This window comes from Lissotriton vulgaris, chromosome 1_2, assembly GCF_964263255.1.
Source record: "Lissotriton vulgaris chromosome 1_2, aLisVul1.2, whole genome shotgun sequence".
In the NCBI taxonomy this organism is placed as follows: domain Eukaryota; kingdom Metazoa; phylum Chordata; class Amphibia; order Caudata; family Salamandridae; genus Lissotriton; species Lissotriton vulgaris.
The window spans coordinates 311,205,753-311,231,552 of record NC_141686.1 but is presented as its reverse complement, the minus strand read 5'-3'; the positions used below and the strand labels follow the sequence as shown (position 1 = coordinate 311,231,552).

Genomic DNA, 25,800 nt, shown 5'->3' with positions numbered 1-25,800 from the left:
GGTGGAGTCACGTGGTTTCAGCGGTCTAAAAAAGGAAGACGCCGAGGGAGACCGTCGTTCACTGGGACCACACATCGGGAGCCAGGAGACACCGGTGATGACCTTCTTTGTTTCGCCGTCGGAGAAGAGAGGGACGGAGCTTGACGTCTGGAAGAAGACTGAGGAAACCTACGATGCTGAGGAGCTGATGTCCGGAACAGAAGGGCAGCCAGACCCTACCTGGCAACGCGAGCACGCCAGCCACGGCCACCGGGGGTCGTGGCTGCACAAGGTACGAGGCAAAATTCAACTCTCTCGGGGTCGGGGACCGGAGGACGGGAAAGGAGCGGGGAAAGCGGGTGGAACCCAGTAGCTGGTGCTTATACTGTGCATCTATAACAGGGCAAGAAGGACCGCTTTGAAAGCTGCACGCACATTGGTGAAGGTTCTGGTGTAAGCTTCCCCTCACTTCCCTTGCTTCCTGCGCCGTTAACATATTCAAAACCCTTACCTGACAGCCATTCTTGTTTCTGTTTTCTTTTACGGTATCTGAGGAAGCCTGTCAAGCCTGAAAACCAGGGAACTCCATTGTGATTGGAAACCTGAGAAGGAGAACAGAGTGGGACAAAGTTGTATTCCCGAATCTCCATTTCCTTTAGATTTGAACTACATCTCCCAGAATTCCCCTGTTTAGTTTGGATATACTCTTTTGACTGTGAAATAAAATCCTGATAATATAAGGCACCTTATTTGTCTTGGTCTGCTTCTACACTGCGCTACACTTAGGTATTTTTGGTCCTGGCTGTCAGGTCGCCAGACTCTGTTTCCTGTAAAAGACCCTGATGACTTATCGCTTGGAGATGATGTAGTACATGCCAATGGAAAATATGAACCCGTATAGGGAGAGATACCGCTTCCAGAGTAAGACAGATCAGCTGCGCTGCATCATCCACGTTTGGATCAGCCCTAGCAGCAGCTCTACTGGGTCAATAGGCAGAAATTGTATAAATTCCTACCATGTGCATCATGTAAACTGCATGGCAACTGCAGTTGTTACAATTACTTTGCTTATGCTTCAGTTTGCATTCCTTGTTCACTCAGATTTGTTGTTTATCCCCCTTCTCTGAGCCTTTGGCCTTCTTGCTCTGGGGCTAGCCAATATTCTCAGTTTTGTTAGTTTAGTCTCCGTACTCCCAGACTCCCTCCTTTACGGTTCTGCAGTGGTGTTCCATTTTAGAACATCAGACCTGGGTAGTTTAACAAGTGTGTTGCCAGGCGGTACGTCAGAAAAACGATCAGACCATCCTTCCTTTTAGCCAGCATGCGCTGACCGGCCCCCTGGCTCCTACCCTGGCATTGCCAATCAATAATAAAGGCATGATCACGCATGACAGAACTTTGGACTTCAGGCCGCTCTCATGACAATCAAGTCTCCAAGACGATGTTAAATGCCCCAAACACAGTCTGATCTCATCATCAGCTGCTGCCTAATTAAAGAGTCAGACTAAGTCAGCTGACTTACTCGAGCCGCCTAGCACTGCAGACGACACCGGACATTAATTATCAGAGAGTCAGTGTCGACGAGGCTAAGAAAGTCTCATCCACACGTCACCCAGTCACATTATAGGTCACAGCCAGACAACATCAGGCTGGCTGTATTTAAAAAACACTGCAGTTGTTCATTGTTTACAGCTCACAGCTGCACGGCTCAGGCAGTCAGTCACAGAGGCCCGGCCGCAACTGCACCAGATCTCACAAGCTGCAGGCGCAGTGTTGCCAACATCCACTCGCTCACAGAGTTGCTGGGGCAGCTCTGCTGAACTTTAGTGACAGTAGCGAATGCATTATATAAGCAGCAACTGCTGCTAAAAGTCATGGACACTCGCAAGGCACTTCTTAGCAGCGAGGTGAGCGAAGTAATTTGGTGAGGTCGGTGCGACGTGCCGCAACGTTACAGCTCGGACTAGAAACACCAGCTGGCCGGTGGCAATGAATAAAAATGCCCGGCCAATCATGATTCTGGGTGGCTGGTCATGTGTCCTCAGCTCTGGGCTCCAACTGCACCTTATGCTTCTGTGATTTAGACTGCCCCTGCCGACAGCCAAAATATATTAGAACTTCAGCTGCTGCAGTGCGCACGCTCTGATTACTGAAACTCACACTAGTGCGGCGCGCACCGTCTCTGAAGTAGCCAGTCATTGGCCGGGCACTGACTCCTGATGACGTCACATGCTGCGGCGCACAGACGTGTCGGTTGAAAATTGAATAGTGTTACAACGTAGCTGCAGCTACTGTGCGAGAAACTGAGCCAGCCCCCCAAGCCCTCCGGGCCCTGCGCGCAACCTGGGTGACCATCCACTGTCTAAATTTGGTCGATAAAGGTACACTAGCGCTCTCGCTTTGACAGCTGAGGCGATAAAATGCGTGACTTCGCATTTTAGTGCGGTGATGCGGACTGTAAAGCAGACCAGTAACGCAGGTAAGTAGCAAGGTCTTTATTGAAGTAAGTCCTGACACCAAAGGCACGTCTAGATGCAATCACCACTCAATAGCAACTGCCATATCTTAACTGTCAACCTGCCGGTGGTCAGGTAGAACACCCTGACGTCACAATGCACCGGCAGGTCCCGCAAGCAGAGAACATAGCGCGCGTGCAATACATTAGAAGAAAGCATTAGATTAATAAACATAACACGGACCACCACACTGAAATGCATTAGTGTAATGCCTGATCCGTGATACTTAGTGTAGCGTTCGAGTGGTCCGAGGGTCTCGGCTGAGCCCCGGAACCACTTGCACACATTGTATCACCTTCAGGTCAGGCCTGACCTGAAGGCTATAAATAAACGGAGGGAAGTCGCTCGGGACTTCCGGTCCAACCGTCCCAGTAACTGTGTCAGTGTCCTTTATTTACATTGCCCCACACAAGCTAACAGACCCCTACATTTTGGACGACGAGGGCGGGATCGCACATATCCCTACCTGCAGACGACGCCTATCTGTGGCGAGTCCGGATCCAGAGTGACGCGTGGTCCGTGAAGTTGTTCGTGAGGGCGTCGAAGCTGTTCCCCACCCGAAGCTGTGTGGCGCTCCTCAGCCCACGCGAAGGAAGAAGACACCTGGAAAAGACACCCCGGTAAGCAGCGTAAGCGAGGGCCGCGTCAGGCACCGGGCGGAGAAAGAAAGTAAGATTGAGGCCCAGAAACGCCTCAGGAGCCGAGCAGGACACGCGCATGCGCAGAAGCAGGGTCCGGCGCCCGATTAGGCCTCACACGCTGAAGCTGACAAGAACACGAGCGCAAAGCAGCGCTTTCGACAGAAACTGACAGAAACACGAGCGCAGAGCAGCGCTTTCAACAACAAGCAGGGGAAGGCATCGGCGAAGCCGATTTTAAGTGCGAAGAAGGCCCAGCTGCCCAAGGCACACCACAGAAAGGAAAATTAAACAAAAATAATATAACAAACAAGCATTGGCAAAACCAACGGAAAAAAAAACCCAACAAGCATCTGGCAGAACCCCGCCAAATCACCTAAGAGGACCATCAGCAACCATAATGTCTGAATTACCAGAGGCAAACGGGGGAGAAGGCCCTTCAGGTACTGCAGCAGTACAGCCTCCACCACAACAACCCGTACCGATCCAACATTCATAACACGCGCAGGTGCAAGCATTACCACCATTCAGTGGGCTGGCAGACCCGTCGACGGCAGCACCTAGGTGGGCTACATGGCTTGGGAGGCTAAACAATTATTTCATAGCCACCAGGGAAAAAGATGAAGAAGTAAAACGGTCACTACTACTTCATTTTGGTGGTGAAGAGATATACAAAGTATTCGCACACCTCCCGAACACAGGAGAATCAAACAACTACGATGCCGCAGTGCAAGCACTCAATGCGCACTTTGATCCTCCACTTAATCCACACTATGAGAGATTCAAATTTAGGCAGTCAAGGCAAAGGGAAGGTGAAAGCATGGATGCATTCCACGCACGCCTGCGTGAACTTGTCAGCACGTGCACAGAGGATGATTCAAACAAAGAAGTCACAGCCCAGCTTATACAAGGGTGCAGAAACAAACCCCTAAGGACGCTGATTCTCCGCCAACCAAAAATTACTCTAGAAGAAATCCTTCTACTGGCAAGATCGTATGAGTTATCGGATGTACGCTCCTCAGCAATGGAAGCAGTCTTGAATGCCAGCGCGAACAACGGAGTGACAATTAAAACGGAGAGAGTTGATGCAATCAGCAAACCCAGCCGAGGTGGAAGAGGCAGATGGCCAACCAGAACACCGAGACAACCACAATGTGGTTACTGTGGGCGTGAAGCACATGAGGCAGGGAGTTGCCCAGCACGTGGGAAGACTTGCTCGAACTGCGGAATCCCGAATCATTTCTCCAGTGTATGTCGAGGAAGAGGCAGAGGAAGAGGATCGTTCAGGAAGAAGTCAATATCTGGAGCGATCCGCCAGCTAGAAATTGAAGGGGAACAATCACCACGAAGTGGTAAATCAACATACCAAAGGTGTGACAGGCTCGATGACTCATCGGAAGATGAAGATGGTGAGTGCTACTTTGTCTCGTTCACCAATGAACTGAAGCAAAGACGACGACCGCAACCCAAGTGCAACATACTAATAGATGGATCCCCGACAACTGGGGTTATTGACACAGGCGCCACCGTGAATGTCATGGGCATCCAGCATTATAAAGCTTTAAATCCTAAACCAAAACTAGTTCCATCCAAGGTTCGAATATTCACATATGGCGGGAAAGAGCCACTCCCGCTGCGAGGCAAGATGGTAGTCCAAGTAAAAGCGGAAGAGCATGAAGTCACTGCAACTTTCCATGTGGTGGATAAAGAAGCCGACCTTCTGGTTGGAAGCCACACGGCTGAAGACCTACACCTGATTGCATTCGCGAACGCCGTCAAAAGTATCCAAGTGGATGAGTTGTTGCAGCAGTTTCCATCGCTGTTCAAAGGTTTGGGCATGATCAAAAGACCACCAATTAAGTTGCATATCGACAACACAATACAACCCATCGCTCTCAGACATAGAAGAATACCCTTCCATCTTAGAGCAGCAGTAGAAAAGGAGCTAGAAAACCTAGAAAAACAAGATGTGATAGAAAAAGTCACTGGCCCAACCCCATGGGTTTCACCAATGGTGATCGCCGAAAAACCCCGTCAGCCTGGAAAAATACGCATCTGCATAGACATGCGCATGCCAAACAAGGCAATAAAACGAGAGAGACATATTACACCAACAGTTGATGATATTCTAGCTGACCTCAACGGAGCTAAATGGTTTTCTAAGCTCGATCTCAATGCCGGATACCATCAACTCCGACTAGCGGAGGAAAGCCGCTATATCACAACATTTTCCACACACCTGGGCCTGCGGCGCTACAAACGCCTGAATTTCGGCATCTCGTCAGCGGCCGAGATTTTCCAGAACACTGTTAAAGAGATCCTATCAGGTTTGCAAGGCGTAATGAACGTGAGCGATGATATCCTCATCCACTCAAAAACGAGTGAGGAACACCACCAGCGATTACGTGCAACACTCAAACGACTATCGGAACATGGAGTCACACTCCATCAAGAAAAGTGCAAGTTTTTCCAGAAATCAGTGGAGTTCTTCGGATACATATTCGACAGCAACGGAGTAAAGGTGGATCCCCGCAAATCACACGCCATTAAAAATGCACCAGCTCCATCTACAGCATCGGAGGTGAGGAGTTTTCTAGGTATGGCGCAATATTGTGCACGATTTATCCCGGGCCTAGCCACCATAGCTGAGCCACTTCGCAACCTGACAAAGAAAGATGCACCGTGGAAATGGGGTAAAGAAGAGGAGAAAGCATTCACAAAGATCAAAGCAGCTCTGTTAGACACGACAACGCTTGCATATTTTGACATCTCCAGGAAAACAGAGATCCTAGTCGATGCTAGCCCGGTGGGGCTCGGAGCATTATTAACACAGGAAGCAGAACCAGGTGTATGGACCCCATTGGCGTTTGCCAGCAAAGCACTTACAGCCACAGAGTCCCGGTACTCACAAATTGAAAGAGAAGCACTGGCAGTAAAATGGGCCTGTAACCATTTCCATCTGTACGTAGCAGGATGCCCGTTTCGAATGGTCACTGACCACCAGCCACTGATACCACTGTTCAGAGGAACCGCTCCACATCCACCCCCGAGGATAGAGAGGTGGGCAATTCAAATACAACAGTACCAAATGGACCTCATTTATAGACCTGGTGAAAAGAACCCAGCTGATTTTCTGTCCCGTCATCCGGCCACAGATGGAATGGTACCTGAGGAACAAGAAACCCTATTTGAGGAAGAAATCAATCTCCTGGCTCAGAGCGCGTGCCCGCAAGCTATGTCCATTAAAGCAATAATCGAACATTACCTACAAGACAAGGTGTTACAAAAAGTGGCGAACACCATCCGAACAGGAACATGGAATGGATTCCTAAAGGACAATAATGACTGGTCAGAGGATGACCGTTCTAGGATAGGCCAAATATGGAAAGTTCACAACGAACTAAGCATGGCAGAAAATGGACTGATACTCAGGGGACATCGCATAGTACTGCCCCTCAGCTTGCAAGAACAAGCCACCATGTTGGCGCATGCAGGACACCAAGGAACACGGCGGATGAGGGGCCGAATGAGGGAGAAGGTGTGGTTCCCAGAAATGGAGAGCAGCATTGACACCCTAGTAAAGAATTGCAGACTGTGCCAACTCACCAGCGCTCCTGAAAACCCAGCGCCTGTCATCACAGAAGAACATGCCCCTACACCCTGGTCTTGGGTAAGCATGGACTTTGGGAGCTTCCCAGATGGGAGAACAACAGTTGTTCTCATAGACTCATTTTCCAAATATCCCATCGCGGAGTTAGCTGAATCCACCAGTTTTAGAAATGTTCAGCCGATATTGAGCAAAATATTCGCCATGTTTGGTCGCCCCCAAATCATCAAGACGGACAATGGACCTCCTTTTCAGGGGAGTGATTTCCGTGATTTTATGAGCACACTAGGGATCAAACATCACCGCATCACACCACAATGGCCGCAAGCCAACGGTGAGGCCGAAAGATTTATGCGAACCATCAACAAAGCACTAAGGATAGCAAGCATTGAGGAAGTTGACCCTGAGTCAGCATTGCAACAGTTCTTGGGAGAGTATCGGAGCACGCCACACAGCACAACACAGAGAACACCGTGGTCGTTAATGTTCGCAGGAACTCGGCAAGACAGTCTCCCGATAACCGAAGGCTGGACACCAGAACCTTACATGCCCAGCGAGACCCAGCAGAGGAGAAGAATGAACAATGAACGGATCAACACAAAGAGGAGAGTACAGAGTAGAGAACTGGCGCCGGGAGATACGGTGCTACTGCGGACACGAAGACCAGGAGGCAAGTTCAGAACACCATATGAGCCTGAACCATGGGTCATCAAAGACACCAAAGGCACAGCAGTCACTGCGCACAGGAATGGAGAAGAGGTGACCCGCAATGTATCCTGGTTTAAACGCATCCCAGCGGGAGCAACAGAAGCTGATGAAAACCTTGAAAACCACAACATCAAACAACCAGCGGGTCAACATGGAAAAGAACCCAGGGAAACACCACATGAAAGGGAACCGACTCCACCGGCACCAATATCACCAGTGCAATCGCCTGTGCGAACAGCCACACCAGCGAGGGGAAGGCAGATGTACCATCTCCGGCCTAACCCTAAGCCCAGTCAGAGACTGGCAGAATATATGTGCTACTCACGAACAACATATGAACACAACAAGAAAATAAACAAAGAACTAACTTGGGAAGGGATGTAGCGTTCTAGTGGTCCGAGGGTCTCGGCTGAGCCCCGGAACCACTTGCACACATTGTATCACCTTCAGGTCAGGCCTGACCTGAAGGCTATAAATAAACGGAGGGAAGTCGCTCGGGACTTCCGGTCCAACCGTCCCAGTAACTGTGTCAGTGTCCTTTATTTACATTGCCCCACACAAGCTAACAGACCCCTACACTTAGCACAACTGCACTCCGCCAAATGCTGTGTTCCCCAGAACCCGGGTTATTTACACCACAACGGTTTTGATGGATAAAACTCATTTGAATTACAACAACTGATAAACCGTGTAATGGAAGTTAAAATACACTTTTTTGACGTTATTAAATCAAGACATAGACACAAAACCACTGAAACAGATGATGCTCCAGTTAAAAGAAGAGGAAGTGAAGCTAGCACGCGCTGACCAATGAGGAGGCAGGAAATAAGAGCAACCATGAAGCCACCCAATGTCAAGCAGTGGGCGGGCTGCGAGCGGAGCCCCTTGTTGTATATATCTCTCACAAGCAAGAGTACATCCAGCGCATGCGCTGCTGCACGTGAGAACTAAAAACCAAAGACGAATCTGCCCGCCTGGGCCTGCTCACCACGCCGACAGCAGAGTTGTGATGGAGGCGTGCAGCGTCCCCAAGCCAATATGGCTGTCACAAGGCTGACGAGCGCTTACTGCGTCCGCGGCGCCCGACTCAACATGGATGCCGGCTCCCCTGTACCGTACGTCACACCGACTCCTCCTCCTTCCTGACGTCGTCAGAACGCGCGCGGGACGCGGAGACGCATGCGCAGACGCAGATCGTGGTTTGCGCGAGCCAGGGGACCCTACTCGCGAGACGTACCCCCAGTCTATCGGCCTGCAGGATTTAGGGGCGCCCCGGAGGAGGGGTAGCAGGCAGCGGCCGAGCGCGAGGAGCGTGCAGAGCAGGCCCGGGGAGCCGAGGCAGCGCGGGCCGCCCTCTGAGAGAGAGCCCCCCTCCGAGGAGCCATGTCTCTGACCTGCTCCAGTGAGTACCACGTGACCGCGCTAGAGCTGGAAGAAAGACTATACCCGGGGGCGGGAGGGGGTGTGTGTGCAGCCTGCCCCCACCTGTGGACTCAGCCCCCACCTGTGGACTCAGCTTAAGGGCAGCCCCTGGTGGAAGGAATGCACCTATACACGTGGGTGGGGTAGACACTGTGACCCCCAGGGGCAGGGCCCACCTCTTACTCGTGACCCCCCCAGGTGCAGGGCCCCACCTCTTACTCACTGTGACCCCCAGGGACAGGGCCCCACCTCTTACTCACTGTGACCCCCCAGGGCCCCACCTCTTACTCACTGTGACCCCCAGGGGGCAGGGCCCCACCTCTTACTCACTGTGACCCCCAACAGGGGGTAGAACCCCACTTGTTACTCCCTGTGACCCCTTCCCTCAAACCTCTTACATACACACTGTGATCCCCCATGGGGCAGAACGTCACCTGTTACTCACTGTGACCCCCCCCCAGTGCGCAGGGCCCCATCTCTTACCGTGCCCCTGCGGTAAATCCCCTGCCTCACATGCCCAAAACTCTTATCTGTTACTCACTGTGAGCCCCCCCCCCACTACCATTTTTAATTTTGTTTTATTTTTATATATTTAATGTGATTTTATATAGTGCAAACATTACCCGAACGTGTCGGAGCGCTTTACAAATGAACCAGTTGCGTTACAAAAGGATTTAGGATTACATGAGTTACATTGGAGATCTAAACAGAAACAACATTGCAAATGTACCAGTGGAGCGAAAGGAGGAAAAAATTGCAAATGTACAAGTTGTAAAGTCACTCAAGGAAGAGATACAAACAGATAAACTCTAAAATCACATAGAAATGATATATAGCGCTAGCTTGACCCGTGGATATCACAGCGCTTTACATATACAAAGGAAAGAAAAATTGCATTACATCGCAGGATATAAGGATGCATAAAGATATAAGCAAAACATAATACTTAGGCATACAGTGAAGGGGAGAAAACAGGTAGTTGAAACAGTCAGATAACCACCCATCCTTGATGGTCAAGTGAGGGGGGAGTCCACTAGGTTATTGAAATCTAGGTTAGCTGACTTGGTCGGTAGAGTATTGTTGAGGAGAAGGAGTTTCAGATCCCTTTTGAAGCAGGAGAAGTAGGTGTTGAATCTGAAGTCTACAGGGAGTGTGTTTCACATCCTGGGTACGTTACCAGAAAAGGATCGGCAGTGAGTCGTTTTCCTTTTCAATTTCTGAGGGGTGAGAAGAAGTGAGTTGGTGCTTCTCAGAGTTCTGGATTTTCCTGCTTTTACCAGTTTGCAGTTTAGGTAATTGGGCAAATGTGCGTGAAGGGCCTTGTGTGTGTTGCAGGCCAATTTGTAAATACATCTACCTTCCATGGGAAGCCAGTTGAGGGCGTTGAGAGTTGGTGTGGTGTTCAAATCTTTTTTTACACCAGTTATGAGTCGAGCTGCCATGTTAGGGACTGACCTTAGTGGGGCTAAGTGAGCTTTTGGCGTTCCCATAGTACAGTTTAGAAAGGACTAGGGATTGTACTATTGTCTTGAGATCCTCCTGGGGAATGAAATGTTTAATTTTCTTGAGGTGTTTTAGTGAGTAATGCACACCTTTTGCAGAGTTTTTGATTGGCCCTTCATTGACAAGTTCTTATCTAGGTTAATGCCTAGTGACTTTACCGATTCGGATAGGACGAGGGAGCAGTTCAGGGCATGAAGATTCTTGAGCCAGTCTTGGATTGCTCGGTGGTTACTTTTCGGAGCGAACAGTATTAATTCTGTTTTTTCGGGGTTCAGCTTTAAATGGTTTGCGTTAAATTGATGTGTCAGATGCCACTGGATGATTTGATTTTGTAGTAGATTTGTGTTTCATCTGCTTATAGGTGGTATTTAACTCCTGCTTATTTCAGAATAATTGTAAGGGGTTGCATGAAGGGATTAAAGAGGGGATGGTGAAAGGAGCGAGCCTTGCGGCACCCCAAGAGTGACTCGTGTTGGCATACAGAGTTGATTTTAATTTGTTGTGTAGGAAGGAAGTGAACCGTTTTAGTACTATGCCATTAATGCCAGAGCGCCTCTTTAAAGCCTCAAGTAAAGCTGGATGATTTATTGTGTCAAACACCGCTGACGAGTTAATAAGAATGAGGAGACAGGCTTCACTTTCGTCTAAGGCTCTGTGGATATCATCTGAAATACTGAGCATCGCTGTTTCGGTGCTACAATCTTTCCTGAATCCCGATTGAAAGGTGTTGAGGAGGTTGAAGTCATCAATATGTTTGTTCAGTTGTTGTATAACTCACTTCTCCAATGTTTTAGCTAGGAACGGGAGGTTGGAGATAGGTCTGAGGTTGTTGAGTTCGTTAGGGTCGCCCCCTGGGTGTGATTTGAACTAGTTGAAGGGAGTATGGGACGCAGCCTGATGTGAGAGAGGAGTTGATGATTTTCATCCAGAAAGGGGGAATAATGTGGTTGAGTTTTTTTTTTTTTTTACTGTTGTGGATAGGTGGGGGGTCCATAGTGTGGGAAGTAAGCTTTAAACGTGCAATTATATTGAAGACTTCGTTTTCCAACATGAGTTCGAAGTTCGGCCAATTAGCATCATTTTCAGTTAGAGGCGGACCTGGTTGTCCTTGGTATGATTTAGTTCTTTTTGGTCAAGATTGATTAAAGGGGGGGGGGGGGCAGGTTGCGAGGGAAGGAGGATTCGAGGTTTGGATGAAGGATTGCTCAATTTATGTGACTTTGAAGAAGCTGGCGATTTCTTCGCATCAATCCTTGGTGCCTTTTATTTTGTGTGGTGATGTGCCGTTTGTTTGATTTTTAACAATGTTGAAGAGTTCTCTAGGTCTCTTCTTCGCCTGGTCTAGTTGGCTTTGGAAGAAAGTGGGCTTTTCTCTAGAAATTTGTTTTTTATATGCCAACCGGGCCGTCTAAGCTGCTCTAGATGTAGAGTCGAAGGGTTTAGTCTCCATCCACATCCTTTCCGAATTTGAATTGTCGTCTCTCATTAAGATCCACATTGAGTCAAGATTTAGATTTAATCTCACATGTTTGAGTGGCGCTACTTGATCTAACACCTGCGTCATTTTTTTGTGGAATTGAAGTGGGCTGAAAATTGCATTACATCGCAGGATATAAGGATGCATAAAGATATAAGCAAAACATAATACTTAGGCATACAGTGAAGGGGAGAAAACAGGTGGTTGAAACAGTCAGATAACCATTATCGGCTGTCATAGTAGAAGGCTGGAGTTGTAGATGGGCATGAGTCCTGTATTCAAGTTTGGTTATAGGGACTTTTTTGATGTTCGTGGTCCAGTGCATAGGTTTGTCAGATCATATTGGTTGGTATCTGACATGCGAGTCAATATTAAACAGTATGAGATTGTGATCAGACCAGTCAATTGAAGAAATCGATCTCAGAGAGACCAGCTCATTTTCGGTAATGATCGCATCCAGAGTTGCTCCTTTGATGTGTGTTGGCTCATTGCAGAGTTGTTTGAGGTTGGAAATTTCAAGCAGGTTGGAGAGGTTCTGGACTGTGGTGTCTTCTGGGTTGTTCCAGTGGATATTGAAGTTACCCAGGAACACGTCTTCCGTGTCTGTTAGGGAGCAGCGTGTTATTAGGTCGGTTAGTTCTTCAGCGAAAGGGGTACGCTCACCCGGAGGATGGTAGATGATGTGAAATTTGATGGGCGTGGTGCCTTTGACTGTAAATTCAACACCTAGTTACTCAAGAGTCTGGCATTCTGTAGCTTTTAATGTGGTAAGCTGTATTCCTTCTTTGTGAATGATCGCTAGACCGCCACCTGTTTTGATCGGTCTGTCGTGTCTGATGATGATGTATCCTGGAGGGGTGAGAAGGTCTAGAATGGGGGTAGAGTGGTCATTGAGCCAGCATTCTGTGAGGAATGCGATGTCTATTTCTTCAGCGAGTATAACTTCAGCAATGTCTGTGTCGCGTTGCACTGCTGATCTACTGTTAAGTAGCATGCAAGATAGAGGTCAGGGAGCTTCAATGTTGGTGCATGCTTTATGTATAGAAGTGTATTCAGCAGGGGGTCTGGGTGTGAGGGCAGGTCTAGGGATTCTGTTTGTGCCCACTATAACTGGGATTGTGATAGGAGCTGTGTCTTGGCTTATTGCGAGGTAAGCGTCCTTGATCTCGTCTGCTTCTCGTACTGAAAAGGGGCAGAGAGCTCATCTAGGTCGATGTGCCTGACTTCTCATAGGAATGGTGGGCCATGGCTGCCAAGTGGGGCCATAGAAGAGGCTGTGTGGGGGAAGGTGCGTAGCTACCCGGAGTGTATGATCAAGATGGCTTAATCCGGTTGGGAAGGTCTTGTTGTAGGTGTAGGATATCGGCAGCTAGGGAGTCTATTTTCTGCTCCATTCGGATCAGTTGCTGGGTAAGTGAAATAAAAGGGCATCTTGCCTTTGGCGGGAGCAGTGTATGACTACGGTCTGTGGAAGGAGAGAGAGTACTGAGTTATGGGCTTGAATGGTATCATTGGGATTGGGAGTGGGGATAGATTGGACGTGAGGAGTCGGGTCATTGATGCTTCCCGTCATGAGGTAAGGGGGAGGTGTTGTGGGTCGTGGGACCAGGGGAGGAGAGTGAGCCATGGTTAGGAGGAAGTCGGTGTCCAGGGGATTGGCAGTGGGATTAGAAATGGAGATGGTTTGGCCATGTGGTCGTGGGTCCGAGGAAGGAGAGTGTGCAGTGGTTAGAGGGAGTTCAGTGTCCAAGGGATTCTCGGTGACGTTGGTTGTGGTGATGGTTTGGGCAGGTGGATTGGGGTCTGTGGAGTTGGGGATAGTTTGCGAGAGTATAGTCGGGTCTCCTGGAGTCACGGGGCAGTGCCTGTAGTGAAATCAGTAGCGGAAAGACTTTCGTTTGAGACCGATCTGCTTAGCTCTAGATCAGCCTTGCGGTGTTTATTAACTGTGAGTTTGTTGGCCCTGGAGGGATCGGTTGATGCCATTGTAGTGGTTGTTTGGCGGCGGAGTGTGAAGATAGGGGTAGTGATATTGTAATGAGTGATGGTGGATTTCCATGAGTTGTAGAGTGGGTCGACAGGGGAGGGAGATTGGATCGGTTCAGGGTTTATTGTCAGTGTGGATGGAAATAGGGAAGATTTGGTTTGCTGGTTCTGTTGAGTTAATAACATAATTTGGCCATCCAGCTTTCATAATCTCAGTAGCTATTAGTTCTCCTGAGGCGGAAGCCGGGAGTGTGCTTTTAATCTACTCTGTTTTTTTTAACATTTGAGAGTCACTTGTTTATTTGTTGTGTACTACCTACCTCCTCACTCCCCCTCTTGGCACTTTAGCTCAGGACACAAACATCACCTTCGTGTGGCAGTGCAGCGGAGTTTAGCGCTGCCGCCATTCCCGACGTTCACGGAGGCCACGCCCCCTTCTTGAGGCCACGCCCCCTCTCGAGGCCACACCAAGCGCCGAGCACTCATAAGGACGCTGATTACAAGCGCCGGTTGATGCTATTAGTTCTCCTGAGGCGGAAGCCGGGAGTGTGCTTTTAATGATACGATGTACGATGGGCATCGTTTTCCGGCGGGATGTTGTGGAGACTGTGGAGCAACGAGAAGGGAGCAATGGGCATCTAAGCGGCTCCGGTGTGCCCTGTCTGCAGCAGCGCTCCGGCGGGAGGCTTACCCCCCTCCCCCCTGCCAGTGGATCAACAAGCTCAGGTTAATGGGGCAGCTGGAGCGGCCCCGGTTTTTGCCCTGTCTGTGTGTTTTGGGCAGAGGCACCCCCTCTCCCCCCTCCCAGTGGATCGGCGAGAACGGAGCAATCGGCATTGGGAGAGGCTCCGGTGTACCCTGTCTGTTTGTGTGTGTTGGGCAACCACTACGCAACTCTGGAGGTGCCTGATCTGGGCAGCAGCGTCAGTGAAGACTCGGAAGGTAACTGCACATATAGCTACCACTCTAAATAATCATGCCGATTTTTCATTCTGCATACTGCACGCAAAACTACTTGAGCAGCGGCAGGGACGACTCGGAAGGTAACTGCACGCAAATCTTTCACCTTAATTACTCTTGTTGGTTTCTCTCTTGCTGCCCGGAATTATGCACGGAAAAAAAAATGCTACTTTAAACAAACTTGCCGGTTTTCTACCCTATGCCTGGAATTTCAAGCTGATATCTGTGTGCTTTGTATTTTTCGCGGGCTTTGCGATGGTTACACTCTCCATTGGCTAATATGGCTGGGGCCATAAATTGGACCCATAAATCGCCTCCCTGCCCACAAGATGACCATGAGGCTACATACCAACGAGGGCAGGGATCAGCAAGACAGAGATAAGCCTCTCTCTCTCCTCACCATCTAGCAGCATAGAAGCGGAACTCTATCCTCCCCTTTAAGCAACACGGAAGATGGACTAACTCGACCTACCCAGAGTAGAAAGGGAAACTAAACTCAACAATCACTACAATTTGGCTGCCATTTTAGACTGGTCTCTCTCTCTTTGTCGGCCATCATGGACTAGTCTTTTTCACGGTTTGACCACGCTTTGGGAACTGGCCTCTTTAGATTTTTTTTCAACTAGCGAATGTCTGCCTTGTATTGCAGTAGTATACCTCTACTTGATATTAATGCACCGATCATTAGCTCATCTATTTCTGGCTGCTCTTTAGTCACATTTTTGACTCATTTAGCTCTTTGTTTGCACCGGTACCTGGTTCCAGCTTATCATTAGCATTATACCTCTACTTGTATACTGTACAATTGTTATAAGCTGCACCCATTTCACTTTTATCCCTGGAATGCACCATTTGCTACCTCCTATATTTTGATGATGCTGACCGCTCACTATTGTCACCTCCATGTAACTTACTGTGTGCTTCTATTTGTGTATCGCACCGATTACCACCTCATATTCCTATATAGTTATATATATATCTTTTATTTGACCCCGTTGCTTATCTGTATTAATTGTATTATTGATGTACATGACGGTACTGTTTACTCTTCTGAACTACCTGTCTGACTATGCTCCCTCATTTACCCCTTCTGTGTAAAGCGCTCTGATATCTGCAAAGATCTTGTCCGCGCTATATAAAACTTTTAAAATAAATAAATAAATAAATAAATCTACTCTGTTTTTTTAAACATTTGAGAGTCACTTGTTTATTTGTTGTGTACTACCTACCTCCTCACTCCCCCTCTTGGCACTTTAGCTCAGGACACAAACATCACCTTCGTGCGGCAGTGCAGCGGAGTTTAGCGCTGCCGCCATTCCCGACGGTCACGGAGGCCACGCCCCCTTCTTGAGGCCACGCCCCCTCTCGAGGCCACACCAAGCGCCGAGCACTCATAAGGACGCTGATTACAAGCGCCGGTTGATGCTATTAGTTCTCCTGAGGCGGAAGCCGGGAGTGTGCTTTTAATCTACTGTTTTTTTAACATTTGAGAGTCACTTGTTTATTTGTTGTGTACTACCTACCTCCTCACTCCCCCTCTTGGCACTTTAGCTCAGGACACAAACATCACCTTCGTGTGGCAGTGCAGCGGAGTTTAGCGCTGCTGCCATTCCCGACGTTCACGGAGGCCACGCCCCTTCTTGAGGCCACGCCCCCTCTCCATTTACGTCATCCGCAATTATAAAACATGTGCTTCCTACGGAAGCGCAGCGGACGAGCGCAGCGGGAGCGCCGTTTGCGCGCCAAAGGCGCGCCTAAGGCAAGCCCGTCTGCGCTCGTCCGCGCCGAGGACGGGCCAACGGCCACCCCCCCTGCAACTCCAGCACCATGGCCTTTTACTGACTCGGTGAGATTAACCTATTCCACCGATGAATTACGACAACTGAGACACCGAGCGGACCAACCGCATATACCCCCATATTTAAGCTACTCTAATCACATCTTAGGCCCACTTTTATGTCCGACTTGCATCAAATGTTCCGGGAAACCTTCAACAAATAACCTACCTTCAATTCAAGCAGCATTAATAAACGCCAGATCCCTCCCCAAGCACAAAACAGAAATCGCCGACTTAATCGACGCGCACAAACTAGACCTACTGTTCATCACCGAGACATGGGGTGATGAAGCCTCAGGACCCGATTTTGCAGAAGCCACTCCAATCAACTACAATGTTTGTAGACTAGACAGACCTATAAAAAGAGGTGGCGGCATTGCCATAATTTATAAAAGCCACTTCAAACTCTCGACCAAACCATATACATGTCCAGAATATGAGTCTCTCACATTCACTCTAGGCCTATCAGCAAAATCATCCTTCAAGGGAATGCTGATTTACCGCCCTCCAGGGTCAAGAGCTAAGTTTCTAGCCAACATAGGTAGTCTAATCGAAGCAGTCGCCGACGCCCCTCATTTTACGCTATTAGGTGACTTCAATTTTCACCTTGAGACTTCGAATAACCACGATACTACGCAACTTCTTGCAGACCTTGAAGCTGCAGGCCTAATGCAACTTATCAATTCCCCGACTCATCAGGCAGGTCACACACTAGACGGTATATTTACTAACAATCCTCTTGTAAATATCACCCAAATAATTCCTCTAATCTGGACAGACCACTCAGCTATTTGTTTCACAGTGCAAACAAACTCCACTAAACCGAGCCTCACTGCACTAGCCCGTTCAACATACAGAGACTGGAAAAACATTAACATAACACAATTAGCAGAGATGATACAGGATAATTACATCCCCAATGAGCAAGACCCTACCAAAGCATCTTCAAACTACCTGACAAACCTAGACACGGCCTGTAACAAGTTAGCCCCACTCAAATCATCACACCGAAATAGAAAAATACCTTCAGCCCCATGGTTCACTGAGGCCCTACGCATGCAGAAACAATACTGCAGGAACCTCGAAAGACAATGGCATCGCAATTACAGCCCTGCAGACAAATCCAACTATAAAAATGCCCTCGCCATCTACAAAAGAGCGATAACCACTGAGAAAAGCCATTACTTTATCACTCAAATCAATCAGGCAAAAAACTTGTCAGGAGAACTATTCAGGGTAGTTACCACTCTATCCAACCCCCCGACGCCGCCCTTAGAAGGCTCTCAATCACTGGCAGATGCCTTGGCCAGCTTCTTTGAGGAAAAAGTCAGTTCCATCTTTCAGACTTTCTCATGCTCTGCCTCCCTACCATCTTCGAGTCCTCCCCTTACGAGCACTCAGCCAACTTTATTATCTTTTAATTCCGTAGATAAGGATCACATTCAACGTCTGGTAGCCAACACAAAATCCGGCTCACCCCTCGACCCATGTCCCCCTTCAATTCTCAACCGCATACCGGAAGCAATTTCCCCTTCGTTGTCCACTATATGCAATGCTATGTTCGCAACAGGTATATATCCCTCAGTCTGGAAAGAGGCGATTATAAAGCCATTGCTGAAAAAACCTACGCTAGACCCTCTCATCCCAGCAAGCTATAGACCCATCGCCTGTCTCCCATTCCCAGCAAAGATTTTTGAAAAGTCCATGAACATGCAGCTATCAAAATACATCAACGACAACAATTTGCTAGATGACACACAGTTCGGTTTTAGGCAGGGACACGGGACAGAGACGGCACTATTGAAAGCCGCAGACGAAATCAGAACAACCATGGACAAGGGAGGATCAGCTGTCTTGATACTCCTAGATCTCTCCGCTGCATTTGACACGGTCGATCATATCACCTTGATCGACCGTGTCGCAGCTCTGGGAATAGGAGGAACAGCAAAAGACCTGATTGCTTCATTCCTCGCCAATCGCCCACAGACTGTCAAAATGGGTAATTTCACCTCCCAGACCTTCTCACTCCCCTGCGGCGTTCCACAGGGCTCCTCGCTAAGTCCGACGCTTTGTAATATCTATGTATCGGACTTGGCGAGGGTGATAAAATCCTATGGTATTGCCCTTACCACATACGCCGATGACACGCAACTAGTACTATCGGTGTACAATAACGGAGCTAGCGTGGCAGCCAACTTCCAGGAGGGAATGAAGGCAATAAGCTCCTGGATGTCATCAAACTGCCTCAAACTTAACTCTGATAAAACGGAGGTGATGACATTCGGGAGCCTGAAACCAGCATGGTCCCCACAATGGTGGCCACCGGAGCTGGGATCCCCCCCCCCAACCGGTGGTTAAGGTCCGGAACCTGGGAGTCACCTTCGACAATAAACTGACTTTCCACCATCACGCCAATGCGGTCGTATCATCTGCATTCTACACCCTCAAAAAAATCAAGAAACTCCTTCCTTATCTACCACAGTCAGCCGGCAAAACACTTATCAGTACTTTAGTGTTTTCAAAAACGGATTACTGCAACTCTCTGCTTCTTAATGCGCAGGAAGGAGTCCTCAACAAACTCCAGACCGTGCAAAACGCGGCTGCCAGAACCTTACTCTCTATTTCCAAATTCACATCTGTCTCCCATCATATCAAAGAGCTCCACTGGCTCCCAGTCAGGAGCCGAATAAAATTCAAGGCTCTTTGCATAGCCTACAAGACCCTTAACTACCCAGGGCCTAAGTTCCTAAAAGAAGCTCTTCACCCATTGGAGCATCGCAGAACCCTTCGATCCTCCACAGCTTTCATGCTGTCTGTCCCTCGGACAAAAAAGGCCACTTGGGGAGACAGGTGCTTCACTACAGCCACTGCTAAATTGTGGAACACCCTCCCACTGCATATCAAAACCGCTCCCACGCTCCTTAAATTCCGAAAAAGCCTCAAGACATGGCTTTTCTCCTCTGCCTAACCACCCCGTCAAAGTGTAGGGAGTTCTATGATCACCAGCGCCGAGACACCTGTATGGGTATTTGCGCGCTTTAAAAATAGCAAAAATAAATAAATAAATAAATAAGTAGCCCTGGTTATTATGCTCCTATCATATCCTGCTTGTATGACAATAGGCTGGCCCGTGTCCTGTTTGTAAACATCTTCAAATGGCAGCGTTATGCTTCCACTGGTAGAAAGATTTGCTGAACAGTACTGTACTACCTTTGGCAGAAGCTGGTTTGGTGGCACCCCACTTGCACCTCTGTGGGTGGACTGGTTGGCAGGACAGCACTCAGCTTCTTGTGGTTAAGATAGCCGTTGAAAAACTGTTGAATTGATGCACCCTGGTGGTTCATGGCATTTTCTTCTTCACCCCGTTTCCTGCTGGCATCTCATAGTTTTTGACACCTGTAGCTAAGAAAGTTTAAGCTTCTTGTCTAGGTTTTTTTTTGGCAGGGTTCTCATGTAATAGGATTACATTGATTGGTTTGTATCTTGCAGGAGAGAGCTTTTTTCTCCACATTGTCTCATTGTGAAGAGGGAATGATGTTGGAGGCTTCAACTCCTGGAACTCAGAAATATTTCTTGGCTGCATCATCTCTCTAAGGAGAGATAACTGTAGTTGTCAGGTTCTCGTATCAGCAGCCACAAATCTTCTGGCACAAGGTATTGACTTGACTGCCCACTTTTGAAAGGACACCGCTTATCCATGACATTTTCGTATGTCTTCAGAACAAGAACTGCCTGGGCTGCCCTATCTCTTGTTGAACTGTGCATAATTTCCCCTCAGCTTCTGCTGAGGAACCCCGCTTTTGCAATTTCCAAAACCCCTTCCCTTATCCGTGTTGTTTGGGGATGCCCCATGTTTAATGCGACCCCACAGTATTCTAATCTGTAAATTGATCCCTTGAAGGGCAGAGGCCTGGTGTCATCTGCAGGGTTTCCGTTCATCAGTACCTTACGGCATTTGCAACTTTTGTCCAGGACTGTTGTTGATCAACTGTACAGCAGCACTCAATCATTGAGGTTTGGGTGAAAGCTGTGTGTAATAGTGTTTAGTGTAGATTACCACGGATAAGGCGAGTTCTGTAACCTAAGCATGGCTTCTCTCCTCACTCAAATATGCTGTTATACCTACCTTTGTTGACCCTGCAAAATATTTGAGAATCTTCTTTTCATTCAGATTTATGACGCATACAGCCAGGAAAGTCTTAAGCCTCCCTGTATCCACTACCCCATTGTGATTCATTCCTCTTTTTCTTGCTTCTAGAGTTTTTAATCTGTAGTTCACGCTCTTGCACTGTCCATTCTGGATGCTGTGCCTTGGTGGCTAGCCTTCCTAAAAGTACATTGTTGCCTTTGTGGGGTGCCTTTAATTGCGAGTGCTAGAAGATTTGATATGGTTAAATATAATCCCTATCACTTTAAAACGGTTACCACTTAGTTTCAGTGTTACTTTAAATTATGTTGTGTGTTTTTTTCTGAACTTATTCTTTCTCCAAACATTGCATCTGGCAGCCAAATTGGAGAGAAAAACATTTACAGTTTGTAATTCTTTTCCCATGAGTTCTCCTTTGTCTCTTCTCTGCTGCTTTTTAGACAGCAGCTCTAATGTGCAAATTCATTGCCTATTATGTACGTGTTTGATATTTCTAAAGCATGACTCGGCTGTATCCCTGTACAGGGTTGTTACATTTTACATAAGTACGGTATTTCTAGAGAGCACATGTCGAAGTGCCTAAGTGCAAAACAATGCTCTGGCTGATCAGGGAAATAACGAGACAGGTCTTCAGTGATTTTCTAAAACAGCACCTGTTCGATTGAGACCTGCGGGTGAAAGGCAAGGAATTCCATAGTTTACCCACCAAGTAGGAGAGACTTTTACCTGCCTACTTGGCCATCCTCACCTATTACCTTTTTTTGCATATCACATGGAATGAATGGAAAAATCTTTTTTAGTATCTTCAAAAGATAAAAGCACGAGGATGTAATGTAGTTGATTTGTTCAGAGAAACAGACCTGGTTGTCAAACATGACCTGGAGATTTTTCCCTTTACAGACGGGGGCTGGGCGAGGACCAGAATCTGCAGGCCACCAGGACTTGTTCTGGAAAGATAGATCGTTTCAGAAAAGTATCACCTCCAATTTCTCAATGACTAACTTTTAAATAGTTCTCTTGCATCCAGCTAGTGATGTGCGCTAGACAGTTTTAAAATTGTCTGGCCACATTATTTACATGATGATAAACCGTATCAAAGGGGACTGAGACGGGCCGGTTTTGGGCCCCCTGGGGGCCGTTTTTGCAGCAAAACGGCCGTGTAACAAAATCGGCCAAAAACCGGCACTGGCAAAGAGCTCGGTCGCACCCCAACCCCCCCTGGGGGCTGTCCGAGCACTTTGCCAGGGCCGGTTTTGGTTCCTAGTCCGGCCCTGAGAGCAGCCCTCCTTCCTCCTGATGCAGATCTCCTCCTCCGCAATAACCAAAGCAGATTCTGTGCAGTACTGTGGCCTGAAACCGTGTTGAGATGGATCCAGACGATCATTGGTCTCCCAAAACGCCACCAGGTCTCAATGTATTGCCTTTTCCAAGATCTTTGTGGGGAGCAGCAGACAAGATATGGGTCGCTAATTCTTGACCTCAGCAGGGTCTTGGAAAGGCTTTTTTAAAATAGGTTGCATCAATGCTTTTTTCCATGCTGCTGGAAAGTGCCCGGAGCTCAGCACGTTATTTAAGAGCAAAACAAGATTGGCAACAATTGTAACAAGAATCATTTTCAATACAAAAGTCGGGCACGGGTCTGTGGGGGAGGGGCCGAGAATTCCTCATAAACAGTATTTACTTTTGATTGAAAAAACTCCGCTATTTTATTACAAAATACTTGTTCATGAGTCAACTGTTTACTATAGTCCAATTTGGAAAGAGCAGTGACCGTTTTGTAAAGTTCCCTAGTGGAGTTTTTAACCAAATCAATTCTCACAGAAAAATATTTGGTTTTCGAAGCAATAATCACAGCTTCGTATTCCGCAATCACTAGTTTGTATTTATTATTCTCTTCCATACTATAGTTTTTCCTCCATCTTGGTTCTTGCGCCCATCATTTTATTTTCAGTTCTCTTAGATCCTTTGAATACCGCGGGGCTGTCAGACTTTTCCTGCAACATACTCTTGTTTTTACGGGGGCAAGCTGAGTAACCGCGGGGTCAATCCAGTTAAACTGGAGACGGCAATGATATCATCAGTGTCTAGTGGTGTGCTATGACTGTGTAGAGCAAGGTCCAACTCTCTTATTAATTTTCCGCCAGGGACGTATTTTGATATACTATATGAGATTTTCTGAAAGTGATTCTTCCTCTGGGACAGCTATCTTAAAAATACGGCACTATGATCCCTCCAAATTAATTGAAGCGCTTTATCGAAACAATTTTTTTGTGTTGTTGGTGAAAATTCCGTCTAGGGTATGATTAGCCTTGTGCGTGGGTTCAGTTACAATCTGCCGTAGGCCAGAGCAGTTAAGGCAATCAACCAAAGGATCAGTTTAATTGTTTTACTTGAGGTTGAGGTGAAAATTGAAATCATCTAACAGTAAAACTTGATGAGTACATGCCGGACTCCACAAAAGTCTGAATGGACCTTGCAAATCTGTCTCCAGGGCTCGGCAGACGATATATTAAAGCCCCTGTGAATGCAATCATGTTGCTAAATTTAAAGTAAACTGAGCTTCTCCCTCCAAATGAGTTGGAGGTGAACACAGCTTTGATGGGACAACAATAAATATTTGCCATCCCCCCACCCCCATGTTTTCCATCTCTATCTACATTGAGCCAATCGTATCCTACCGGAACAGCTATTTTCCTATCAGAATCTGATGCATTATCCTTCCAGGTTTCCACTAGAAATACCAAGTCCGGTTTATGATCTTGCACAAAGTTGCAAATACATATTTGTGCTTTACAAGGGACCTGGTGGCCTGGTCCGTGAAGTATTTGCCCTGATAGTATCTTTAATACCAGAGAACTCGCTGTAATTGGGTTGAGGACATATTTACATTCCAGGCAGCGAAAGTGATTAATATTCAAATTCCAATCAAGGGGAACACAACTGCTTTGCTTACCCATATTGCAGATTGATAGCAGCTCATCCCTCGTATACGCCTGGGTGGGAAAAGGACCAGGGATCCTGACGCCCAGCGCATTCCTGGCACAGGCGCACTCGCTGCATGGTTATGTCGGCGTGTGCATTTATTCTCATCACCGCAAATTCTAGAGTGTAATCAAAAAGCCAATTGGCCCAGTCTATGCGAGAGCTATTGGCTTTGCCAATGTGTTTTAGCGATGTGGTACACCAGTGTGGCTGCTGTACAGCATGGCTAAAAGTTGGTGAGGTGGCGTGATATATTGGGCTAGATTGGAGGGGGGTACATTGGGCTAGATTGGATGCCGAGTCAAGTGGGATAGATTGGGGGCCGAGTCGAGTGGGATAGATTGGGGGCAGAGTCGAGTGGGGTAGATTGGGGGCAGAGTCGAGTGGGCTAGACTTGGGCAGAGTTGATGGTAGGGGCGTGTTGAAATATTTGAAAAAATTTGCTGTCTTTATACTTTTCCAATTCTGATATATTCTGAATTATCAGCATTGTTTATTTACAGACATTATCTTTTTTTAAAGCCATTCCTTTAACAACAAGATAGTAACTAAATTTTCTCACTTTTTTTGTCAGAGAACAGTCTGACTTTTGACCTCTTTCTTTAAATGCACAGCAAATGTAAAAAAATAACAAGCATTAGAAATGCAATCGGGCTCGGATTTATTTGAGTTTGAGCTAAAGGCATTGTAAATGGTAATGTATTTTTGCTAAGTGTTATGGAGTGTGTTAATGTGGTGGTGGGGGTAGTGTTAGTACTGGTGGTGGTGGTACTAGTAGTACTGGCGGTGGTGGTAGTACTGTTGGTGGTGGTAGTAGTAGTACTGGTGGCTGTAGTAGTGGTAGTACACACCACCGCTGCAGTAGCATTGGTGGTGGTGGTACTGCTGGCCGTAATACTGGTAGTGGTAGTACTGGTGGTAGTGGTACTGGTGGTGGTAGTACTGGTGGTGGTAGTGGTACTGATTATGGTAGTACTGGTATTGGTAGTACTGGCGGTGGTGGTAGTACTGTTGGTGGTGGTAGTGGTAGTAATGGTGGCTGTAGTACTGGTAGTACTGATGGTGGTAGTACTGGTAGTACTGATGGTGGTAGTACTGATGGTGGTAGTACTGGTAGTACTGGTGATGGTGGTGGTACTGGTAGTGGTGGTACTGGTAGTGGTAGTACTGTTGGTGGTAGTACTGCTGGGCCCATTTGCACTACCACTCTGTACTCTGCACTACCACTCTGCACTCGGCACTCTCACTCTGCACTCTGCACTACCACTCTGCACTACCACTCTGCACTACCACTACCACTCTGCACTCTGCACTACCAATCTGCACTCTGCACTACCAATCTGCACTCTGCACTACCAATCTGCACTCTGCACTACCAATCTGCACTCTGCACTACCAATCTGCACTCTGCACTACCACTCTGCACTACCACTCTGCACTCTCAATCTGTTGGTGGTGGTAGTGGTAGTACTGGTGGCTGTAGTAGTGGTAGTACTGATGGTGGTAGTACTGGTAGTACTGATGGTGGTAGTACTGGTAGTACTGATGGTGGTAGTACTGGTAGTACTGGTGATGGTGGTGGTACTGGTAGTGGTAGTACTGGTGGTGGTGGTGGTACTGGTAGTGGTAGTACTGGAGGTGGTGGTACTGGTAGTGGTAGTACTGTTGGTGGTAGTACTGCTGGGCCCATTTGCACTACCACTCTGTACTCTGCACTACCACTCTGCACCCGGCACTCTCAATCTGCACTCTGCACTACCAATCTGCACTCTGCACTACCAATCTGCACTCTGCACTACCAATCTGCACTCTGCACTACCAATCTGCACTCTGCACTACCAATCTGCACTCTGCACTCTCAATCTGCACTACCACTCTACACTCTCAATCTGCACTACCACTCTGCACTACCACTCTGCACTACCACTCTGCACTACCACTCTGCACTACCACTCTGCACTACCACTCTGCACTACCACTCTGCACTACCACTCTGCACTACCACTCTGCACTACCACTCTGCACTCTGCACTCTGCA

At 47.7% G+C, this 25,800-nt stretch overlaps 1 protein-coding gene across 1 annotated transcript in view; it reads left to right on the top strand.

Moving 5' to 3' along the window:
* Positions 1-8,586: 8,586 nt before the first annotated feature.
* Positions 8,587-25,800, top strand: part of PRPF19 (pre-mRNA processing factor 19) — a 65,383-nt gene continuing 48,169 nt past the window's right edge. Inside the window, exon 1 of the mRNA XM_086953334.1 lies at positions 8,587-8,850. Coding sequence (XP_086809460.1) covers positions 8,832-8,850 — 19 coding nt within the window. The 5' untranslated portion in view covers positions 8,587-8,831. The remainder of the gene's footprint in view (positions 8,851-25,800) is intronic.